This window comes from Hypanus sabinus, chromosome 3, assembly GCF_030144855.1.
Source record: "Hypanus sabinus isolate sHypSab1 chromosome 3, sHypSab1.hap1, whole genome shotgun sequence".
NCBI classification, from domain to species: Eukaryota; Metazoa; Chordata; class Chondrichthyes; order Myliobatiformes; family Dasyatidae; genus Hypanus; species Hypanus sabinus.
Genome location: NC_082708.1, coordinates 183,586,406 through 183,609,955, shown reverse-complemented (window position 1 = coordinate 183,609,955; position 23,550 = coordinate 183,586,406). Strand labels below are relative to the sequence as shown.

The following is a 23,550-nucleotide window of genomic DNA, read 5'->3' as shown; positions in this document are numbered from 1 at the left end:
TGGCAAGGATGTGATTGGTAAGTGGGAGGCCTTCAAAGGAGAAATTTTGAGAGTGCAGAGTTTGTATGTTTCTGTTTGGATTAAAGGCAAAGTGAAGAATAAGGAACCTTGGTTCTTGAGGGAGATTAGAACTCTGATAAACAAGAAGAGAGGGATATATAACATGTATAGGCAACAGGGAGCAAATAAGGTGCATGAGGAGTATAAAAAGTATACTTAAAGAAATCAGGGCTAAAAGAAGACATGAGGTTCCTTTGGCAGTCCAGGTGAAGGATAAACCAAAGAGCTTCTACAGGTATGTTAAGAGCAAAAGGATAGTAAAGGATAAAATTGGTCCTCTTGAAGATCAGAGTGGTCAGCTATGTATGGAACCTAAAGAAATGGGGGAGATCTTAAATGGGTTTTTTTGCATCTGTATTTACTAAGGAAACTGGCATGGAGTCTATGGAAATAAGGCAAACAAGTATGAAGTCAGGGAACCTATACAGATTGAAGAGGAAGAGGTGCTTGCTGTCTTGAGGCAAATCATTGTAGATAAATCCCCAGGACCTGACAGGGTATTCCCTCAGACCTTGAAGGAGACTAGTGTTGAAATTGCAGGGGCCCTGGCAGATATATTTAAATGTCGGTATCTACGGGTGAGGCGCCAGAAGATTGGAGGATAGCTCATGTTGTTCTGTTGTTTTAAAAAAGGCTCTAAAAGAAATCCGGGAAGTTATAGGCCAGTAAGTTTGACGTCAGAAGTAGGTAAATTATTGGAAGGAGTACTAAGAGATGGGTTCTATAAGTATTTGGATAGGGAGAGTCAACGTGGCTTTGTACATGGTAGGTCATGTTTAACCAATCTATTAGAGTTTTTGGAGGAGGTTAACAGGAAAGTGGATGAAAGGAAGGCAGTGGATGTTGTCTACATGGACTTCAGTAAGGCTTTTGACAAGGTCCCGCATGGGAGGTTAGTTTGGAAGATTCGGTCGGTAGGTATACTTGGTGAGGTAGTAAATTGGATTAGGCATTGGCTCAATGGGAGAAGCCAGAGAATGGTAGTGGAGGATTGTTTCTCTGAGTGGAGGCCTGTGACTAGTGGCGTGCCACAGGGATCAGTGCTGGGTCCATTGTTATTTGTCATCCATATCGATGATCTGGATGATAATATGGTAAATTGAATCGGCAAATTTGCTGATGATACAAAGATTGGAGGTGTAGTGGACAGTAAGGAAGGTTTTCAAAGCTTGCAGAGGGATTTGGATTAGCTGGAAAAATGGGCTGAAAAATGGCAGATAGAGTTGAATGCAGACAAGTGTGAGGTATTGCACCTTGGAAGGACAAACCAAGGTAGAACATACAAGGTAAATGGTAAATCGCTGAGGAGTGCTATAGAACTGACGGATCTGGGAATACAGACACAAAATTCCCTAGAAGTGGCGTCACAGGTAGATAGGATCGTAAAGAGAGCTTTTGGTATATTGGCATTTATAAATCAAAGTATTGAGTATAAGAGTTGGAATGTAATGGTGAGGTTGTATGAGATGTTGGTGAGGCCGAATTTGGAGTATTGGGTGCAGTTATGGTCACTTAATTACAGGAAGGATATTAATAAGGTTTAAAGAGTGCAGAGAAGGTTTACGAGGATGTTGCTGGAACTTGAGAAACTGAGTTACAGAGAAAGGTTGAATAGGTTAGGACTTTATTCCCTGGAGCGTAGAAGAATGAGGGGAGAATTGATAGAGGTTTATAAAATTATGATGGGTATATATAGAGTGAATGCAAGCAGGCTTTTTCCACTGAGGCTAGAGGAGAAAAAGACCAGAGGACATGGGTGAAGGGGGAAAAGTTTAAAGAGAACATTGGTTGAGGGGGGGGGGGGGGCCTTCTTCAGCTAAAGCAGGGGTCGGCAACCTTTACCACTGAAAGAGCCGTTTGGACCCGTTTCCCACAGAAAAGAAAACACTGGGAGCCACAAAACCCGTTTGACATTTAAAATGAAATAACACTGCATACAACGTTTTTTTTTGCATTTATGCTATATATAAACAAACTATAATGTGTTGCATTTATGAAATCGATGAACTCCTGCAGAGAAAACGAAATTACATTTCTGCATGCAAAAAAAACATTTTGATCTCCGAAAAAAAGACGTTGGGTTGAAGGTTACTTTTAAGTAAAATACTCAATCTATTTGAGTCCTTCTTGTATTTATGAAAAACGCCAAATTTAAATTGTCCACCAGCAGCAAACCAAAAATAACGTCAGCCAGCTGTCAACCTGAAAAATAAAAGTACTATTTCACTGAACAATGAAAAAATTTGGATATACGTAAAATAATAGGCAATTAAAATATTTATCATACTTAGTTAATGGGATTTCTTCTCCTGGACCTCAGCGCACAGCGTCTGCACATCAGGGCTGTATGACATCACCTTCATCTTTACACAGGATCGCAAGCTGTCATCTGTGAGGCGTGCGCAATGTTTGTTTTAAATAAAGTTCATGTTGGAGAACACCTGCTCACATACATATGTGGATCCAAAGATCGACAGGACTCCAACCGCGTACTTTATAATGTTTACATAAATGTAGGGGATAGCATTCCATGTTTCAAACACAAGTTTGTCCGGTTTGAGGAGTTTTCAATATCACTCCATTTGTGATTCTGAGCAAGAACGGCCTTCTGACGGGCAACATCTGCAAGGTCTGCTGTCAAGCGTCTAAAATTGGACCCATATGTCTTTGTCGGCTATGTCGGCCAGTTCCATCTCAAGATCAGGTTGATTCACACCTGCCAATGCAGTCGTATTCAGTAGGGATGGATCGATGCTTAGGGGAGTGACCGGGAAGGATAATGTGTTTTTTTCCTCTCTGAACTCACAGAAGCGTTTCCCAAACGATGTTTGCATTGCGATGATTGCAGAATGTAAATACTCCGAATTTATCATGTCGTGAGCTTGTTTGAACTCTCCCAAATTGGGGAAGTGAGACAATGTGCCTTTCTGTAAATCTCTGGCAAGCACTGTCAACTTGCGCTCGAATGCCAAATCATGCCAAAGGGCTGTGCGTCCTTTCCCCTGAAGAGCTGTGTTCAGCGTGTTCAGGTGCACTGTCATGTCTACCATGAAGTGTAGCTTTTACAGCCACTCTGGCTGTTCTAGCTCAGGAAAGGTGAGCCCTTTGCTGCCCAGGAAAGTTTTCACTTCTTCCAGACACGCAACAAAGCGTTTCAGCACCTCCCCTCTTGACAGCCACCGGACTTTGTTGTGCAGCAGGAAATCAGAATATGCGCTTTCCAGCTCGTCCAGTAACAAACGGAATTGACGGTGATTTAAACTTTTTGCCATTATTTTATTTACAATCTGAATGACAACATCCATTACTTCTGTGCATTCCAGAGGAAATGTTTGAGCGCACAGTGCCTCTTGCTGCAAGATGCAGTGAAAAGTCAGCAGCTTTCTGTCCAGCGACTTCTGCAGTAAAACCACAAATCCCTTGTGCGCTCCTGTCATACTTGGTGCCCCATCGGTAGCTACTGACACCAGGTGGGTGGTCTTTATTACTTTGGCTCTTAAACAATTCAAGACAGCCTCACAGATGTCCTCCCCCCCCCGTGTTTGGCCTTTTAGAGGTATCAACTCAATCATTTCTTCCTGTGGCCTGGCAGAGTTTACATACCAGCAGAACAGCGCTGTTTGTTCAATATCACCTTTGTCTTTAGACTCGTCACAGGCAATTGAGTAGGCCACAGCTGAATTGATGTCTTTAATTTGCTGTCTTGTGATGTCTTCTGCCATTTTTATGGTTCTGTCTTTGACAGTCTTTGCAGAGAGGGGCATATCCCTGATTTTCTGCACAATTTCACTCTTGTTTTTAAAGTTTGTGAATAGATGTTCTGAAATCTTAATGAAAGATTCTTTTATATATTCACCATCTGTAAATTGCTTCCCGTGCCTGACTATTTCCTGAGCGGCAACAAAACTAGCATATGTCGTTGATTTTCCAGACTTCATCCACTTCTTGAAATGATTTTTGCTCAGATCAACCTTCCGCATCAGTTCTGAAACGGCTTTTTTTCTCTCATCTCCATCCAGATATTTTTGAGCAAAGGCTGCGTGTTTATTCCTGAAATGTCTTGCCACTTTTGACTTTTTGTTGTTTGCGAGTTTCTCATTGCATATTAAGCATACCGGTAAACCAGTCTCGTCAGCAGTAAAAGCAAATGAATCTGCCCACGTATCATTAAACGTTCTGTTTCCTTCAGTCACTTTTCTTTTTTAGAATTCTCCATAGTTAGCCGACCTTGGATCGAAAAATTAAAGAAATCGCGCACCGGCGGGTGTCAGGCATTGGCAGTGGTGACGTATATTAATAGCGACAAAAAACACGTTTTATTTAGATTGTACAAGATCACCGTAATCTTCAAATTTAGAATTACATTTCAAAAACTAACAAACTAACATAAAATACATTTTAATTAAATACTCATCATTTATTTTCCAAAGCCACAGGGAGCCGCAACACAGAGGTGAAAGAGCCGCGGGTTGCCGACCCCTGAGCTAGAGAGTGGTGGGAGTGTGGAATGAGCTGCTAGATGAAGTGGTAAATGTGGGCTCACTTTTAACATGTAAGAAAAGCTTGGACAGGTACATGGATGAGAGGGATATGGTCCAGGTTCAGGTCAGTGGGACTAGGCAGAAAAATAGTTTGGCGCAGCCAAGAAGGGCCGAAGGGCCTGTTTCTGTGCTGTAATGTTCTATGGTTCTATATAGATTAAACAGTTAAAATGCAAAATCAGAAATAACAATGGAAAGTTAGATACTGTTCATAGGTTCAATGTCCATTTAGGAATCAGATGGCAGAGGGGAAGAAGCTGTTCCTGAATGGCTGAGTGAGTCACTACATGCAATGTCTTTACAGTTTTAGCTTTAATGTTGAATTTCTTCAGGCTGATTTTTGATATTATCTGTGAAACGTTTCCCTTGCCCACCAGGGCAAAAACTTCCTTTGACTAGAAGTGAAGGATTTGTTTGGGGAAATGTGAATTAGGCATCCAGATGACATGACGCATCCATCGGTGTTGCTTTATCGCAGTGGAGGTGTTATATATAGGCCTCCTCCAGTACTCTGGTGTTAGTACATCTACAGAAAGTTGTGGACCTGACCAGTTGATCATGAAAACCAGCCTCCCCTCCATGGGTTCTGTCTGGCAACATTATAAACTACCTCTCCCACTCTGGACATTCTCTCTTCTCCTTCCTCCCATTGGGCAGAAGCTACGAAAGTATGAAAATGCATACCACCAAGCTCAAGCACGAGAAAATCTGCAGATACTGGAAATCTGAGCAACACACAAAATGCTGGAGGAGCTCAGGCTAGGCGGCATTTTGGACAAGAGAACAGACGACATTTTGGCTGCCTAGATGCTGCCTGCCCTGCTGAGTTCCTCCAGCATTTTGTGTGTGCAACCAGGCTCAAGGATAGCTTCTATCTGCTGCTAAAAGGCTATTGAATGGATCAGTCATTCAATAAAGATAAAGTATTAACCTCATCATCTACCTTGTTATGCCCTTCCACCTGACTGTCTCCTGCAAGTTCATTATGTGCTGTATTATATTTTGTGGGCTATCATGGTCTTTCCATGACCATGATCAGGGAGCTAAGCAGGTGCTGCTTGTCCAAGGGTGACTGCACACTAGCATAGGGAAGAAGTGTCTTGTGCCTCCTTTGGTAGAGACCTATCTCCACCCCATCACCCCACATGTGACAATAGTAAACCAGTAACCAACAGTCAAAGTTTATTGATAGATTTTTCCATTGGGTAAAGAAGTGCATGAAGAAAACGTGGGTACATAGAACATGTGTAGAGCATAGAACAAGTTTAATTGGTCAGATGAGTGTAATTAAGTGGTGCGAGCCTGTTGGGTTAGAAGGACTTGTCACCATGCTGTATCGCTAAATAAAAACATTGATAATTCAGGCCGTTTAGCCCATTGTAGGTACTGTCCTTGTAACCTACTTCATGGTCAATCTAGCTTACCTCTGAGATGGCCTATAAACCTTCATTCTCCTTTCCAGGCCTGTACCTAAGGTTTAATTTGCAATAACAGTGATTGTGTGGTACGGTGCTTGGAACTATTATCATCAATAAACTTGCCCAAATCTTCTGGAATAAATTTTACTATTTTATTGTTTATTTGTAGTTTTACTTTGTGTGTGTGTGTGAGAGTTATATGTACTGTTCTGTGCATCTTGGTCTGGAGGAACAGTGTCTCATTTGGTTATATACATATATATGGTTGAGTAACAATAAGCTTAAACTTGACAAAGTAGCAGAACAAGGACCTCACCACCATGTACAGGAGCTATGTCGTGTGCAGTAGATGTGTGCACAGGGACATCACCACCATGTACAGGAACTGTGTCGTCTGCAGTAGATGTAGGAGCTGTGCTGTGTGGAGTAGTGTGTATACATGGATGTCACCACCATGCATAGGAACTGTGTTGTGTGGAGCAGCTGTGTGCACTGCTCTGTTTTGTTCTCTCTGCAGGGACTATGTTCTCCGAGAGATTGAGTCCGGGTACGATGGAGCGGTATTCTTGGACCTGGCTGCCCTCCAGCGCTTTGTCGGTACACTAACAGGTGGGGCTTCCGCACCGTCATTGACTGTAGGGTGTCTTTGATTTCACCGAAAGACTGAAATGAGTGGATTCTATGGCCAAGAGGCCTGTGTAGCACGTAAGGCCATTTGGCCCAACAAGTGTTTGCTATTTCTGCTTGGTTGGTGTTGTCCAGTTGTTTCTAGTGCTTTTGGTTGAACCCTCAGTCAGTCCCCTTTCCTGTCACATGTACATTGAAACAAACACACAGTACAATGCATTGTTGCATCAGCGACTGGCGTAATCTGAAAGGATGTGTGGGGACAGCCCGTAAGTGTTGCCCTGCTTCAGACACGAACATAATGTGCCCACAGTTTACTAATCCTAACCTGTATATCCTCAGATTTATGGAGGAAACGAGAGAACCTGGAGGCAACCCACATGTCATGGGAAAAATGTACAAACTCCTTGCAAGCAGCAGCAGGAATTGAACCTAGGTCACCTGTACTGTAAAGCATTGTGCTAACCTCCGTGCTGTTGTGCTGCCTTATTCCCAAGCCATTCCCCATTCTTTCCTTGTTAAGCAGTGAATGACTATCTTATCCTGTGTCCCATTTGACTTGAGAAAGCTCTGATTTCATTTCTACTGTCTGTGTAGATGAGTTGGTTGTCACCACTCCCTGTGTGCCTTCATTACTTGAAGTTCAATTCTGCTCCCTGAACCAGCTGCTCAGAGAACAACTCTGCTTTTCTTCCTAAGTTACACCACCAGATTCAGGAACAGTTATTACCCTTCAACCACCAGGCTCCTGTGGATAACTTCACTTACTTCAACACTGATCCCATAACTGGTGGACTCACTTTCAAAGATTCTGCAACTCGTGTTCTCAGCATTTATTTATTTACTTTATTTGCACGACTTGACCTTTGTACACTACACTTGCAAGTAAAACCTTGTGAACCCTTTGCGATTACCTGGTTTTCTGCAGTAATTACTCATTACTCATAATTGCTCATAAAATGTGGTCTGATCTTCATCTAAGTCACAATAATAAACACACAATCTGCCTAAAGTGATAATGCATGAACAATTGTACTTTACGTGTCTTTATAGAAAATGTTGTTTAACCATTCACAGTCCAGGCTGTAAAAAGTATGTGAACCCATGTATTTAATAACTGGTGGAACCTCCCTTGCAGCAATAATACCCACCAAACATTTCCTTTAGCTGCTGATCAGACATGCACAACGGCGAGGAGGAATTTTAGACCATTCCTCCATACAAAACTGTTTTAGTTCATCAATAATTCTGAGATACCTTGCATGAACAGCCCTCTTCAGGTCATCCCACAGCATCTCAATTGGGTTAAGAGCTGGACTTTGACTTGGCTTTCCAAAGCACCTTTTTTTTCTCTTTTTAAACCATTCTTGTTGTTTATTTACCCTTGTGTTTCAGATCATTGTCTTGTTGCATCATCCAACTTTGATTAAACTTCAGGTGACAGACCGCTACCCTGGCATTCTCCTGTAAAATGTCTTTATACAATTTGAATTCATTGTTCCCTCACCAATTGCAAGCTGTCCAGGCCCTGAGGCAGCAAAGCAGCCCCAAACCATGATGCTCCTTCCACCAGGCTTCACAGTTAGGATGAGGTTTTGGTGTTCATGTGCAATGCCCTTTTTCCTCCAAATATAGAGTGAATTTCTGCTTAAAAAGTTAAACTTTTGTCTCATCTGTCCACAGAACATTGTCCCAGAAGCATTGAGGAACATCCAGGTTTTTTTTGCAAGTTCGAGATGTGCAAAAATGTTTTTGTTTTGGAAAGTAATAGTTTTCTCTGTGGTGTCCTTCCATGAATCTTGATTAGTGTTTTTCTTGGAGTGGACACATGAACAGAGACTTTAGCAAGTTCTGGAGCTTCCTGCAGGCTGTTGCCCTTGGGTTCTTTTCCACCTCCTTCAGCATTGCACATTGTGCTCTTGGTGTGATCTTTGTAGGACACCCACCCCAAGGGAGAGTAGCAATAGTACTGAAAATCCTCCGTTTGTAGACACTTTCTCTTACTGTGGACTGATGAACACTCAGGTATTTAGAAATGCTTTTGTAGCCTTTTCCAGCTTCATGCATATCTACTATTCTTCTTTGGTCCTCTGAAAGTTGTTTTGATTGAGGCATGGTGCATATAAGCAGCTCTGTAAGCAACCTGACTCTGTCTTTTTTTTTATATAGGGCATGGAACCTCTACAACCCACACCTCCAAATTCATCTCATTGATTGGAACACCTGACTCTAAATACCTTTTGTAGAAGCCATGACAATAGACAGCAGGTGTAGGAGTAGGCTATTCAGCTCTTCTAGCCAGCACCACCATTCACTGTGATCATGGCTGATGATACACAATCAGTACCCCGTTCCTGCCCTCTCTCCATATCCCTTGACCCCACTATCTATAAGAACTGTATCTAACTCTCTCTTGAATGCATCCAGAGACTTGGCCTCCACTGCCTTCTGGGACAGAGCATTCCACATATCCACCACTCTCTGGGTGAAAAACCCCAGAGATTCACATTTTTTTGAACGTAGACTGATTGTTTAAATGGTGTATTCAGTATTGACAAAAGGAAGTACACTTATGTGTTATTAGTTTAGGGAGAATGCTTTAGTCTATTATTGTGACTTGAGATGAAGATCAGACCACATTTTATGAGTAATTAATGCAGAAAACCAGGTAATTGCAAAGTGTTCACAAAATTTTCTTGAAACTGTATGTTGTTTGTTAGTCTTTGTTATTTATAGTTTTTCATAAATTGAATTGTATTTGTTTTCCTATAAAGAAAACTAATCTTGGTGTAGTATATGGAGATAATTGCATATGTTAATATTAAACTTAATTTGAAATGTGAACTATCTTAAGGTGAGTTTGAGCACACCAAATCACTTCTTTATTCCGGGGAGGAGGGAAGTTTTGCAGATTGTTCTTTGTCAGACACACGAATGACTGCAGATGCTGGAATCTGCAGCAGCACATACAGAATACTGGAGGAACACAGCGGCTCAGGCTGCATTTATGGAGGAAAATGGTCAGTTAATATTTCAGGTTGAGCCCCTTCATCTGGACTGACAGAGGAGATAACTGTTATAAAACAGTGAAGAGAAGGGCTGGAGCAAGAGCTGGCTGGTGATAGGTGGATCTGGGTGAGAGGATGTTGGGCAGATAGAGTGGGGGAGAGTGGGATAAGTGTCAGAAACTGGGGGGAGATATTTGGAATTGGAATTGACAACAAACTGAAGGATCCTGATAGGAATGGAAGCTGGAGGGGAATAGAGGGAAGAAGAAATTTAATTATATATAAATGATAGAGATTCTGCTGTAAATCCAGAGTAACACACAAAATGCTGGAGGAACTCAGCAAGTCAGGCAGCATCCATGGAAATGAATAAACAGTCAACATTTCAGGTTGTGACCCTTCATCAGGACTGAAAAGAAAGAGAGGGATGGACTATTTAAAAAGTTGGGAGGGGTGGGGCTCGAGCTGGCAGGTGATAGGTAGATCCGGGTGAGGGAGTTGATGTGGGAATGATGTGATGTTAGAAGCTAGCAGGAAATAGGTGATAGATAGGGTAGGTACATGAATCTGAGAGGTTTAGAGGGATACGGACAAATGGCTTGAGCTTAGATGGGAATCCTGGTTTGCATGAAGCAGGTGGGCTGAAGGGCCTGTTTCTGTGCAGTATGACTCTCGGTGGAAGTGACAAAAGGAGCAAGATTATATAGTGGTTAGCATCATGCTTTATAGTGCTGGCAGTCAGAACACCGAGCTTCAATTTCTGCTGCTTTCTGTAAGGAATTTGTGCATTCTCGCTGTGACCGCATGGGTTTCCTCTGGGCGCTCCAGTTTCCTCCCACATTTTCCAAAAGGACGTTAAGTTGTAGTTAATCAGTTGTGAGCATGCTATGTAGGCACTGGAAGCATGGCAGCACTCGTGATTAGCCTCCAGCACACCTTTGGACTGTGGTTGTTGACATGAAAATGACACATTTTACTGTTTTGATGCATGTATGACAAATATAGCTAATCTTTAAAAGGGCTGAGACTGATGGAATCTGATAGGAAAGGGCAGTGGAGCATGGAATAAAGGGAAGGAGGTGGGCAGGGCAACCGGAGGGAGGAATGGTGGGAATGGACAGGGCAGAGGAAAGTGATGAGGCCAGTGGGATAAGGGGAACAGGGTGAGTGGTTACAGAAACCGATGTCCATGCCATCAGGTTGGAGGCTACCCAGATGGAATATGAGGTGCTGCTCTTCCAACCTCATCTTGGCTGTAGGGGTGCCCATGGACTGGTACGTTGGAATAGGAATGGGATTGGAATTAAAATGGTTGGCCACTGGGAAGTCCTGCCAGTTTCGAATGAAGCGAAGGTGCTCGATAAAGTGGTCCCCAAATATACATTGGGTCTCACCGATGTAGAGGAGGCCACTCTGGGAACACCAGATACAGTAGATCACACTGACAGACTCACAGGTGATGTATTACTGGAAAGACTGTTTGGGGCCCTGAATAGAGGTGAGGGAGGAGGTGAATGGGCAGATGTAACACTTCTACTTGCAGGGATAAGTACCAGGAGGAAGATCAGATGAATGGAGAAGGGAATCACAAGGTGTCTGTCTTGATATTAAACAAATGTGTTTTAATACTGTTTGCATTTAATGAATTTGATCAGGATTTTCTGACCTTAAACTTTTTTTTTCCCTTCCCAGGTCAACTCTTGGTCTTCTCATTCTGTTCTTACTTCATGAAGTCCAAGCCGTTCTGGTTGTTCAGTGCTCATCTGCTTCCCCTGCTAGCCCGACTTTGCATGATGCCCCTCAATGTCCTTCTCCTCCTCAACAAGTTGACTGTGGCCCTCACCACCTTTGAGGTCATTTACTTCTTGCTATGCAACATGTTTGTGCCCTTCTACCTGGCCAAGTCAGCTTACCGCGAAATTGTGCAGGTAGGTCACTTCTGAGGGTGACCGAGCTTTTAACTGTGGGCGTGTCCCAAGGCATGACAGAACCAAGTCTTGGGAGCTGGCATTTTGTGGTGGTAAACTGAGTCCTTAAACTGCTGCATTTCTTAGACCATAAAGCCATTCAGTCTGTCCAGTCTGCTCTACCATTCTATCATGGCTGATTTATTATCACTCTCAACTTCATTCGCCTCCCTTCTCAGTGTAATCTTTACTGTCCCTAGTAATTGAGAACTGACCCACCTCCAGTTTAAATATACCCAATGAATTGGCCACTACAGCTATCTATGGCAATGATTTCCACAGATTCACCAATCTTTGGCTAAAGAAATTTTTCCTTGTCTCCATTGACATCCTTGTATTCCAAGAATGTGTCCTCTAATCCTAGACTCTGCAACTTTAGGCAACATCCTTTCGGTGTCCACCCTATCTAGGCCTTTCAATATTCGGTAGATTTTTATGATTTCTTTCTGATGTGTGGAGTAAAGTGAGGATTTAGAACCGAGTGACAGTATATTTTCAGTTCAGGGTGAAATGTGACTTACAGGGGAGTGTCTGTTGATGATTGTGTTCCCACGTGTCTACAGCCTGTGTCCTTGTTCACTGTGGAATATACTGACCGTTAGGAATTGGAATGGGTTAATTATTGTCAAGTCTATAGAGGTACAGTGAAAAGATTTCATGCTTTTGTATCGGGCGGGGGGAGGCAATCTGGTAGTGTTGCGGCTAGTTACACTTTAAGGTGATGGGGGTTGAAATCCCATCACTGTCTGAAAGGGCTTTGTGCATTCTCCCTGTGACACTGGTTTCTTCTGGGTTCTCCGGTTTACTCTCACATTCCAAACACACATGGATAAGGATTGGTAAAATATAGGCGTGCTATGTCAGCACTGGGCGCATAGTGACACTTGTGGCTGCCTCCAGCACATTCTGGGATTATGTGGGTCATTGATGCAAACAATATATTTCACTGTCTGTTTTGATGCACATGTGACAAATAAAACTAATTTTTTAAAAATTTCTGGGTTGGATGGGGCCTTTGGCTAAGTTTCACCAGTTCATTCGAGAACCAGTGGTTGAAAGGAACTGAGGGGATGGGGCTGGGTGTGTGTGTGGTCCTCATGGTGAAAACAAGCATTGACTCCTTGCGGTTTTTGCGCAGGGGAGTGAGCTGTATGGGATGCTGGGCCTTGGAATAATGCTGTGGAACCAGTTTGCTGTGCCTGTCCTCTTCACCGTCTTCTGGTTGATGCTGTTTGCCGCCGAGATCTATTTCTACCTCAGCTCGCAGAGCCAGACAGCTGCTTCCAATGAGGGCCTCATCTTTGTCTTCCTCACCAGGTATGGTTGACCCTCCTCTCCCCTGTCTACCTTCCCTTGGAGGCTACCAAACTTGAAAGGTGAGAGGGAGTGGCATAAGTTCAAAGGAGATGTATGTGTTTTTTTAAACACAGTGGGTGCCTGGAATAAACTGCCTGAAATGGTGGCCGAGGCAAATGTGATAGAGGTGTTTTAAAAGGCTGGAAGTGTGGCGACACTTGCAGGCTACCCCCAGCATATCCTTGGACTGTGTTTGTTGATGCAAACAACACATTTCATTGTGCATGTGACAGATTAACAGTCTTTCACCAGTTCCTAAATTCCCACAGATGTTGCACAGTCCACTGAGCTCCTCCAGCAGATTGTGTTTTGCTTCAGCTCCCAGTGTCTGCAGTCCAGAAAGAAGTGGATATTTTGTCACTTGCTGACTGGAGACTGTTTGGAATGCTCTACCCTTTACGGAATCTCATCTAAGGCATTCAGTGCAGAACTCGCTAGGTTTCTGAATATTCAGGGAATCTGGGGAATAGTGCAGGAAAATGGCACGGATACAGAAGGTCTCTGATCTGGATGATTAAGAGTACGCTGTATGGTTCAACACAAGACTGCAGATACTGGAATCTGGAGCAACAAACAATCTGCTGGATGAACTCAATGGGTCATGAGACCATAAGATATAGGAGCAAATTAGACCATTTGCCACATTGAATGTGCTATTCAATCTTAGCCAATTTTTTTTCCCAATCTACTACCAATCAAGTATCTACCAATCTTTGCCTTAAGTACATATGATAACTTGGCCTCCACGTCCCTCTGTGGCAATATATCCCACAGAATCACTACCCTCTGCTAAAGAAATTCCACCTCATTTCAGCTTAGACATCTTTATATCAAATAGACTAGATTACTGTAATGCACTTTTATGCTGGCTTTCCAAAACAATCTATCAATAAACTTCAACTCATTCAGCACACCATTGCTAGACTTATAACCAAAGCCATGTTGAGAGAACATATCGCTCCTGTCCTGACTACTCTGCATTGGCTTTCTGTGTCCTTTGGAATTGATTAAAGTTCTCTTACTCGTTTTTAACATTCTTGATGGTCTGGGACTGGAGTACATCACAGAGTCATTTTTATTTTTTAATCCTGCTCAAGCTCTCAGGTCTTCTTTGGCTGGTCTCTTAAATTTAAACAATCGCCCTCAAAAGATAATTGGTAGGTCATCTTTTTTGAACTACACTCCTAAAGTGTGGATCTCGATACTTAAAACTACAAGGAATGTAGATTCAGTCTCCCAATCTATGTTGGCTCTCACCGATGTACAGGAGGCTACACAGAGAGAACTGGACACAGTATAAAACCCCAACAGACTGACAGGTGAAGTGTCATCACACCTGGAAGGACTTTTTGGGGCCCTGAATGGTAGTGAGGGAAATGGTGTAGGGGCAGGTATAGTACTTGTTCCACTTGTAAGGACAAGTGGCAGGAGGGAGATCAGTAGGAAGGGAAGAATGAACAAAGGAATCATGTAGGGAATGAGCCCTGCAGAATGCAGACTTCATCCACTTCACCTCCAACTTCCACTTGACCCTCAAATTTACCTGGTCCATTTCTGACACCACCCTCTCCTTTCTCGATCTCTCTCTGTCTATCTCTGGAGACAGTTTATCTACCGATGTCTTATAAACTCATGGACTCTCTCAGCAACCTGGACTATACCTCTTCCCACCCTGTTACTTGTGACAATGCCACCCCCTTCTCTCAGTTCCTCTGTCTCCACTGCACCTGCTCTTAAAGATGAGGCTTTTCATTCCAGAAAGAAGGAGAGTTTCTTCAAAGTAAGGGGCTTCCTTTCCTCCATATTCAATGCTGCCCTCAACCGCATCTCTTCCATTTCGCGCACATCTGTGTCCTCATCCTTCCTCCACTCTACCAGGGATAGTGTTCCTTTTTTCCTCACCTACCAACCCACCAGCCTCTGCGTCCCGCACGTAATTCTCATCAACTTCCGCTATTTCCAATGAGATCCTTTCACTGAACACATCTTTCCTACTGCCCCCCACTTCAACTTTGTGTTCCGCAGGGATCATTCCCTACGCGAACCCCATTGTCCATTCGTCCATCCCCACTGATCTCCTTCCTGGCACTTATCCTTGCAAGCAGAGCAAGTGCTACACTTGACCCTACACCTCCTACTTTACCATTCAGGACCCCAAACACTATGTCCAGGTGAAGGCGACACTTCACCTGTGAATCTGTTTTGTACTGTGTCCGGTGCTCCCGGTGTGGCCTCTTGACTATCAGAGAGACCTGACGTAGATTGGGAGACTGCTTCGCCACGCATCTGCCAAAACAAGCAGGATCTCCTAGTGGCCACCCATTTTAGTTCCACTTCCCATTCCCATTCCAAAATGTGTATCCATGTCCTCCTCTACTGTCGCGATGCCACACTCAGGTTGGTGGAACAACACCTTGTATTCCACTTAGGTAGCCTTTAACCTAGTGATATGAATATCGATTTCTTGAACTTTTGCTAAGGCCCCACCCATTCACCATTCCCCATCTGGCCTGTCCATTGCTGGTGCTCCTCCCACTTTCTTTCTTCCAGGGACTTCTGTCCTCTCCTGTTAGATTCCCCCTTCTCCAGCCAGTGTCTTTCACCAGTCAACTTCCCAGCTCTTCACCCCTTCCCCAACCCCTCCTGGTTTCACCTATCACCCTGTGTTTTTCTCTCTCCCCTCCCCCTACCTTTAACTCTACTGCTCATCTCTTTTTCTCCAGTTCTGAAGGGCCTCAGCCTGAAACATCCGCTGTACTTGTTTTCCATGGGTGCTGCCTGGCCTGCTGAGTCCCTCCAGCGTTTTGTGTGCAGCAAGTTCATTTGCCTTGATATACAATGACCTGGATGATTGAGAACTTTCTTAGACACAAAATTATTATTTTTTATTACTAGTTTTAGAGGGATATCCTTTTATTAAGGGGCTGTGCCCCCTGATCTTAGTCTCTCCTACTAACGGAGGTTTCCTGTCCACATCCACTCTAGCAGGTAGGTTTCAGTGAAATTCTCATTTTTTAAAAATGTAACCCCCTGGGTCACCTCAGGCTCGCTCAGCTCGTTCTCGTCTAGGGGGAGCAGCCTCCGGCCCCGCCAAACTGGGTAATCAGCTGGTGGGGATGCTGTGTGATGTCCCCACCTCGCCCAAAAACAGACAGTACACCAGAAGCGATTAAATGAGTACAATTTATAAAGGTTACTATAACTAAGTGATTAATAACGATACAGTATATAAGAAGGAAAAAAAAAGAAAAGGCGCCAAACTTATCAAAGTCCAAACCACTTCGTGCACAACCGTTGGAGCTCAATTACTGAAGTCTTCTGGCCACCATTCGATCCCCTCCGAACTCCTCGACTTGCAGCTTAGGACCATCCGAAGTGGTCAACCAAGCACATCTAGTTTCATCTCCTCTCCTCGGAGTACCTCCTGGCCTTGGACCCCCGCTTGGGGTCCGTTCCTCGCCCAGCTTACAGCATCGCGTCCTCTCTCTCAACCCCTCGCGCCGATCTCCCCAAAAGCCCGCCAACAATAGCTTACAGACTCAGAAGAAAGAACAACATTAATCCCAATTGGTTTACAAAGGAATACAATTCTCGTTATCAGTAAATTTTAACCCAAACAAGCTTCCAGCACTCTCTCGCAACAAAGAAGCATTCCTGCTTTTAACAAAACAAAGAAGCCATTTTGATTACATACACAGTAACAAAGAAAAAAGAAGAAACCCCTTTTCCATAAAAATTTCCATCGAGTACAGCCCTAGTGCCATCAAACACTCCTCATATGTAGCCATAATCAATTCTGTAGATACTGGAAATCGTGAGCAACACCAACATAACACTGGAAGAACTCAGCAGGCCAGACACCATCTGTGAAGGGAAATGAACAGTCAACTTTTCGGGAGAGATTCTACATGAGGACAGTCCATTTCCCTCCATAGATGCTGCCTGACCTGCTGATTTAGAGGTACAACATGTTAGCATGCCTTTCTGACCCAGTGAGCCTGTGCTACCCAATTACACCCATGCGATCAGTTAACCTACTAACCTATGTTTTTGGAATGTGGGATGTAACCGGAGCACCAGAGGAAACCCAAGCAGTCATAGGGGGAATAAACAAGCTGCTTACAGACAGCAGCAGGAAATGAACCTGTGCTTTGCGTTTGTGCTACTCGTGTGTTAACCCTTTCAATCCCAGGGTCATTCTTGTGAACCTCCTCTGGACTCTCCTTTCCAACTCTTGTTGGATATGGGGACCAAAATTCCCCCCACTGTTACAAATGCTGCCTAAGCAAAGCCTCATAAAACCTCAGCAGCATTTGTGATACGAAATGGACTGTTGATGTTTCTGGTTGAGACCTTTCTGGACTGGAGGGTTTTGCTTTGCTAGAATGGGTAACAGCTAAATTCCCTTGGGCAGTGAGACTAACAAATACCCTTTCTTAATTAAAGAACCAGCTAGCTCCACTCCTCCACACCCTTCTCTGCCTGGTATAACTGGTACTCATCCTCAACAATTTTTCCTTTGGCTCATCCCACTAACTCCAGATTCAAGGGGTAGCCGTGGGCACCCACGTGGGCCCCAGGTCTGCCTACCTCCATGTTCCAAGCCTTCCCTGGTAATACTCCCCAACTCTTCCTGCACTGTTGATGACTGTATTGGTGCTGCTTCATGCACTCCTGCTGAGCTTGTCAATTTCATCAACTTTTCCTCTAACTTCCATCCTACCCTTAAACTCACTTGGTCCATTTCTGACACCTTCCCTTCCTTTCTTGATTCCCATCTCCATCTCTGGAGGCATACTATCGACATATATGTTTTATAAACCTACTAATTCCCGCGGTTATCTTGACTATAGCTCTTCCCACCCTCACTCCTGTAAAAATGCTATTCTCTTTTCTCAGTTCCTTCTCAGCTACATCTGTTCCCAGGATGTGGCAATCCTTTCTACGATGTCGTCCTTCTTCAAAGAACAGGGTTTCCCTTCCTCCACCATTGATGCTGCCCTCACTCGCTTCTCCATTTTCCTGAACATCTGCACTCACCCCATCTTCCCAGTGCCTTAGCAGTGATAGGTAAGGACAAGTGAAACTACCACCCCACGAGCCTCAGCATCCAACACATCATCCTCCTCGGCTCTGCTATCTCCAAAGGGAAACTACCAAACCTACCTTTTGCTTTCCCCACCCCTCTGCTTTCCACAGGGTTAGCTCCCTTCGAGATTCCCTAGTTCATTCATCCGTCCCCACTCATCTCCCTTTCAGCACGACCCTGCAAGCATCCACCTCCCATTCACGTTCTCCCTCAGCTTCATTCAGGGCCCCAAACAGTCCTTCCAAGTGAGGCAGTACTTCACTTGTGAATCCGCTGAGGTCTTCTATTGTGTCCAGTGCTCACGATGCAGCCTCCTCTACATTGGGTGAGACCAGTTGTAAATCGGGAGACTGCTTTGTTGAGCACCTCCGCTCTATCTGCTAAAAGTGGAAATTCCTGGTGGCCAAACATTTTAATTCCAATTCCCATTCCTGTTCAAATATGTCGATCCACGCCCTTCTTGTACGCCACAATGAGATCACCCTCAGTGTGGAGGAGCAACACCTTGTATTCTGTTTGGGTGGCCTCCAACCTGATGGCATGAATATTGATTTCTCCTTCTGGTTTTAAAAAAAAAACCCACCCCTTCTTCTATTCCCCACACTTACCTATTAACTCTTTTCACCTGCCTATCACCTCCCCTGGGTGCCCCTCCTCCTTTCTCCCATAGTCCACTCTCCTCTCCTATCAGATTCCTTCCTGTCCAGCCCTTTTAATTTTCCTACCCTTCACCCCTTCAGCTGTCCTCCTTCCTCTCCCCACACTTTTATTCTGACGTCTTCCTCCTTCCTTTCCAGTCCTGAAGAAGGGCCATGGCTGAAACATCGAATGCTTATTCATTATCATAGATAGTGCGGAGTTCCTCCAGCATTTTGTGTGTGTTGTAATGAACACTGCCACGATGGGGGTCTTGCTACTAGGCCAGAGAGCTGTTTACTCTTTACCAGTGCTGCAACCTGCGTGCACTTTGAATTATGTTTTATTAACTTATAGGTAGTGTAATTTTGGTTTGTGTGCTGTGTGTGATTTGTTTTGTCATATTCTGGAAGAACCTTGTTTTGTTTGGTTGTATACATGTACGGTCAGATGGCAAACTTGATTCTTTCCCCTTTGCCCTCTGACAGTGTGGCCAGTTGCTGTGTGACACCGTACTCCATAATTGGCCTTACGTTTGCTGTCTCCCGCTTGTCACTCGGCCTGCTGGCTCTCTGCAAGATTTACCTCCAAGGCTACTCAGGCTTTCGTAATGGCAACCTCATGCACAGGTAAGGAGGGAGGTTGGGCTCTCCGCCCCTTTGGCAGCCATTCTGTGCACAGCACGATCCCACAAACAGCAGTGAACAGGTCCAGAAATCAGGCTAAAGATGAAAAAGGCTGAAAGCATGAACCACCAGGCTCAAGGATAGCTTCCATCCCAGTGTTATCAGATTCATAAATGTACCTCTGTAGGATCTATGGAATCTTGAATGGATTCCATATTTAGAGGAGTAGTCCCGCAATTCTGTGGTTGCAGTAGAGACAACAGGATAGTATGTTGTCTCCTAGGCTCCAGGGTGGGTCTCAGATTGGCGTTGCATCTGGAGAAGGTATGACCTGTACTAAAAGGATGGGCTACACCTGACCCTGAAGGGAACCAATATCCTTGCAAGCAGATTTGCTCTAAACATGGGGGGAGTTTTAAATGAATTTGGTACAGGAACCAGAGTGATAGGGCTGTTGCTTTACAAGCAGAGGCAGTGTGTAGTGAGACTGTCAGGAAGGACAGACAAATGATGGGGCAAAATTGTAGTCAGTGAGATGAGTTGGAGTATTACATAGAGAACCTATAGCACAATATAGGCCCTTCGGCCCACAAAGCTGTGCCGAGCATCTCCCTACCTTAGAACTACCTAGGTTTTACCCATAACCCTCTTTTTCTAAGCTCCATGTAGCCATCCAGGAGTTTCTTAAAAGACCCTATCGTCTCCGCTGCTGCTGGCAGCCCATTCCATGCATTCACCACTCTCTGCGTTTTTTTTTTAAATTTACCCCAGACATCTCCTCTGTACCTACTTCCAAGTACCTTAAAACTATGATCTCTTGTGCTAGCCATTTCAGTCCTGGGGAAAGCTTCTGACTATCCACACGATCAATGCATCTCATCATCTTATACACCTCTCATCCTCCTTCATTTCAAGGAGAAAAGGCTGAGTTTATTCAACCTGTTCTCATAAGGCATGCTCCCCAATCCAGGCAACATCCTTGTAAATCTCCTCTATATCCTTTCTATGGCTTCCACATCCTTCCTGTAGTAAGACGACCAGAATTGAGCACAATCTTCAAAGTGTGGTCTGACCAGGGTCCTATATAGCTGCAACATTACCTCTCGGCTCTTAAACTCAATCCCACGATTGATGAAGGCCTTGTATGCCTAATTAACCACAGAGTCAATATGTAACAGCTTTGAGTGTCCTGTGGACTCAGACCCCAATATCCCTCTGATCCTTCACATTGCCAAGAGTCTTACCATTAATGCTATATTCTGCCATCATATTTGACCTACCAAAATGAACCACCTCACACTTATCTGGGTTGAACTCCATCTGTCACTTCTCAGCCCAGCTTTGCATCCTATCAATGTCCCATTGTAACCTTTGACAGCCCTCCACACTATCCACAACATCCCCAACCTTTGTGTCATCAGCAAATTTATCTCATCTAGGTCATTTATAAAAATCAGAGTAGGGGTCCTGGGAATAGATCCCTGAGGCACACCACTGGTCACCTGCATGCAGAATATGACTGGTCTACCACCAGTCTTTGCCTTCTGTGGGAAAGCCAGTTCTGGATCCACAAAGCAAAGTCCCCTTGGATCCCATGCCTCTTTACTTTCACAATAAGCCTTGCATGGGGTACCTTATCAAATGCCTTGCTAAAATCCATATGCCCTATATCTACAGCTCTACCTTCGTCAATGTGTTTAGTCACATGCTCAAAAAATTCAATCAGGCTCATAAGGCATGACCTGCCTTTGATAAAGCTATGTTGACAATTCCTAATCATATTGTGCCTCTCCAAATGTTCATAAATCCTGTCTCTCAGGATCTTCTCCATCAACTTACCAACCACTGAATGTGGAACAAAATCGAAAAGGGTGACATACAAGACTGAAGATGTTATGCTTGAATGCACACAGCATGTGGAATAAGGTAGATGATCTTGTAGCGCAGTTAGAGATCAACAGGAATGACATTGTGGACATCACTGAGACATGGCTGAAAGAGGGTAATTGTGAGAACATCCAAGGATACACATCCAAAGGTCAGGCAAGTAGGTGAGGGGGTGGCTTTGTTGATTTAAAAAAAAAGAAATCAAATCCTTACAAAGGGGTACATAGGATCGGAAGATATAGAAATCTTCTGGGTAGAGCTAAGAGGTTGCAAAGGGTAAAAAGACCCAGATGTGTATTATATACAGGCCTCTGATGAGAAGCCAGAATGTGGGCTATAAATTACAATGGGAAATAGAAAAGTAATGTCAAAAGGGCAATACTATGATGGTCATGGATGATTTCAATATGCAGGTAGATTGGGAAAATAGTGTTGGTGCTGGATCCCAAGGGAGACTTTGTAGAATGCCATCGAGATGGATTTTTAGAGCAGCTTGCGGTTGAGCCCAATAGGGGATCAGCTGTTCTGGATTGGGTGTCGTGTAATGAACTGGATTTGATAGAAAGCTTATGGTAAAGGAGACAGTGATCGTGATACAATAGAAATCACCTGGCAATTTGAGAGGGAGAAGCTAAAGTAAGATGTATCTGTGTTACAATGTCAAGGAAATTACAGAGGAATGAGAGAGGAGCTGGCCAAAGTTGATTAGAAGGGGACACTGGGATGATGGCAGAGCAGCAATAGCTGGAGCTTCTGAAAACAATTTGGAAGGTCCAGGATAGCTGATACTCCTCCTTTGGGATGTATTCTAAAGGCAGGATGATGCAACCGTGGCTGACAAGAGAGGTCAAAGTCAACTTCCAATAATATCAGTGGATACCAAAAGCTGCTTCAGATATATAAGGAGTAAGAGAGGCGAGAGTAGATATCAGACTGCCTGAAGATGCTGCTGACAAGCTAGTAAGAGGGGATAAAGAAATGGCAGAAGAACTAAATAAGTATTTTGCATCAGTCTTCACTGTAGAATGCACTAGCAGTATTTTGGAAGTCTGAGACTGACTGTCAGGAGGCAGAAGTGAACACCTTTGCTTTTATTAAGGAAAAGGTACTTGGGAAGCTGAAAAGTCTGAAGGTATGGTTCTGGAGGAATGGAAAATTACAAATGTCACTCCACTCTTAAAGGAAGAGAGGCAGAAGAAAAGATATAGGCAGGTTCGTCTGACCTCAGTGATGGGGAAGATGTTGGAGTCTGTTGTTAATGATGAGGTTTCGGGGTTCTTGAAGGCACATGATAAAATAGGCCAAAGTCAGCATGATTTCCTTAAAGGAATTCTGAGGAAATGACAAGCACGACAAAGGAGAATTGGTGAATGTTGGGTACTTGGATTCTTAGAAGGCCTTTGACAAGGTACCGCACATGAAGCTGCTTAGCAAGAAAAGAGCCCGTGCTATTACAGGAAAGATACTTGTGTGGATAAGGTGTTGGCTGATTGGCAGGAGGCAAGGAGTGAGAATAAAGAAAGCCTTTTCTGGTTGGTTACCAGTGACTAGTGGTGGTCTTCAAGGGTTGGTGTTCAGACTGTTTGTTTTTATGTTGTATGTCAGTGACTTGGATAACTGAATTGATGGTTTTGTGGTCAAATTTGCAGACGCTAAGAATATAACTGGGGGGGTAGGTGTGTTGAGGAAATAGGCTACAGAAGGGCTTAGATTAGGAGAATTGGCAAAGAAATAGCAGGTGGAATACAGTGTTGAGAAGTGTATGGTCATGCATTTTGGGAGAAGTAAAAGTGCAGACTATTTTCTAAATGGAGAGAAAATGGAGGTGCAAAAGGACTTAGTAGTCCTTGTGCAGGTTATGTTGGTAAGGAAGGCAAATGCAACAGTAGCATTTATTTTGAGAGGTCTGGAATATAAAAGCAAGGATGAATGGAGTAATGAGAGATGTTTTCGGCCCCTTATGTTAGAAAGGGCACTGAGGGTTTAGATGACGACAAAGTTAGAAAGGATGTGCTGACATTGGAGAGGGTTCAGAGGAGATTCATGAGAATGATCCCAGGAATGAAAAGGTTAACATATGAGGCGTATTTGATAGCTCTGGGCCTGTACTTGCTGGAATTTAGAAGAATGAGGGACTGAGAATCTGATTGAAACCTATGGAATGTTGAATGACCTAGATGGAATGGATGTGGAAAGGATGTTTTCCATAGTGGAGGAAGCTAGGACGAGAGTGCACACCTCAAGAGAAACATCCATTCAGAATAGAGACGGAGGAATTTCTTTAGTCAGAGGGTGGTAATTCTGTGTGATTCGTTGCCATAGGTGGCTGTGGGGG

At 43.9% G+C, this 23,550-nt stretch overlaps 1 protein-coding gene across 1 annotated transcript in view; it reads left to right on the top strand.

Annotated features, from left to right (window-relative positions):
* LOC132391945 (RING finger protein 145-like) overlaps positions 1–23,550 on the top strand; it is a 47,983-nt gene that overhangs the window by 9,318 nt on the left and 15,115 nt on the right. The window contains exons 3-6 of the mRNA XM_059965752.1: positions 6,537–6,628; positions 11,347–11,582; positions 12,760–12,938; positions 19,191–19,331. Coding sequence (XP_059821735.1) covers positions 6,537–6,628; positions 11,347–11,582; positions 12,760–12,938; positions 19,191–19,331 — 648 coding nt within the window. The remainder of the gene's footprint in view (positions 1–6,536; positions 6,629–11,346; positions 11,583–12,759; positions 12,939–19,190; positions 19,332–23,550) is intronic.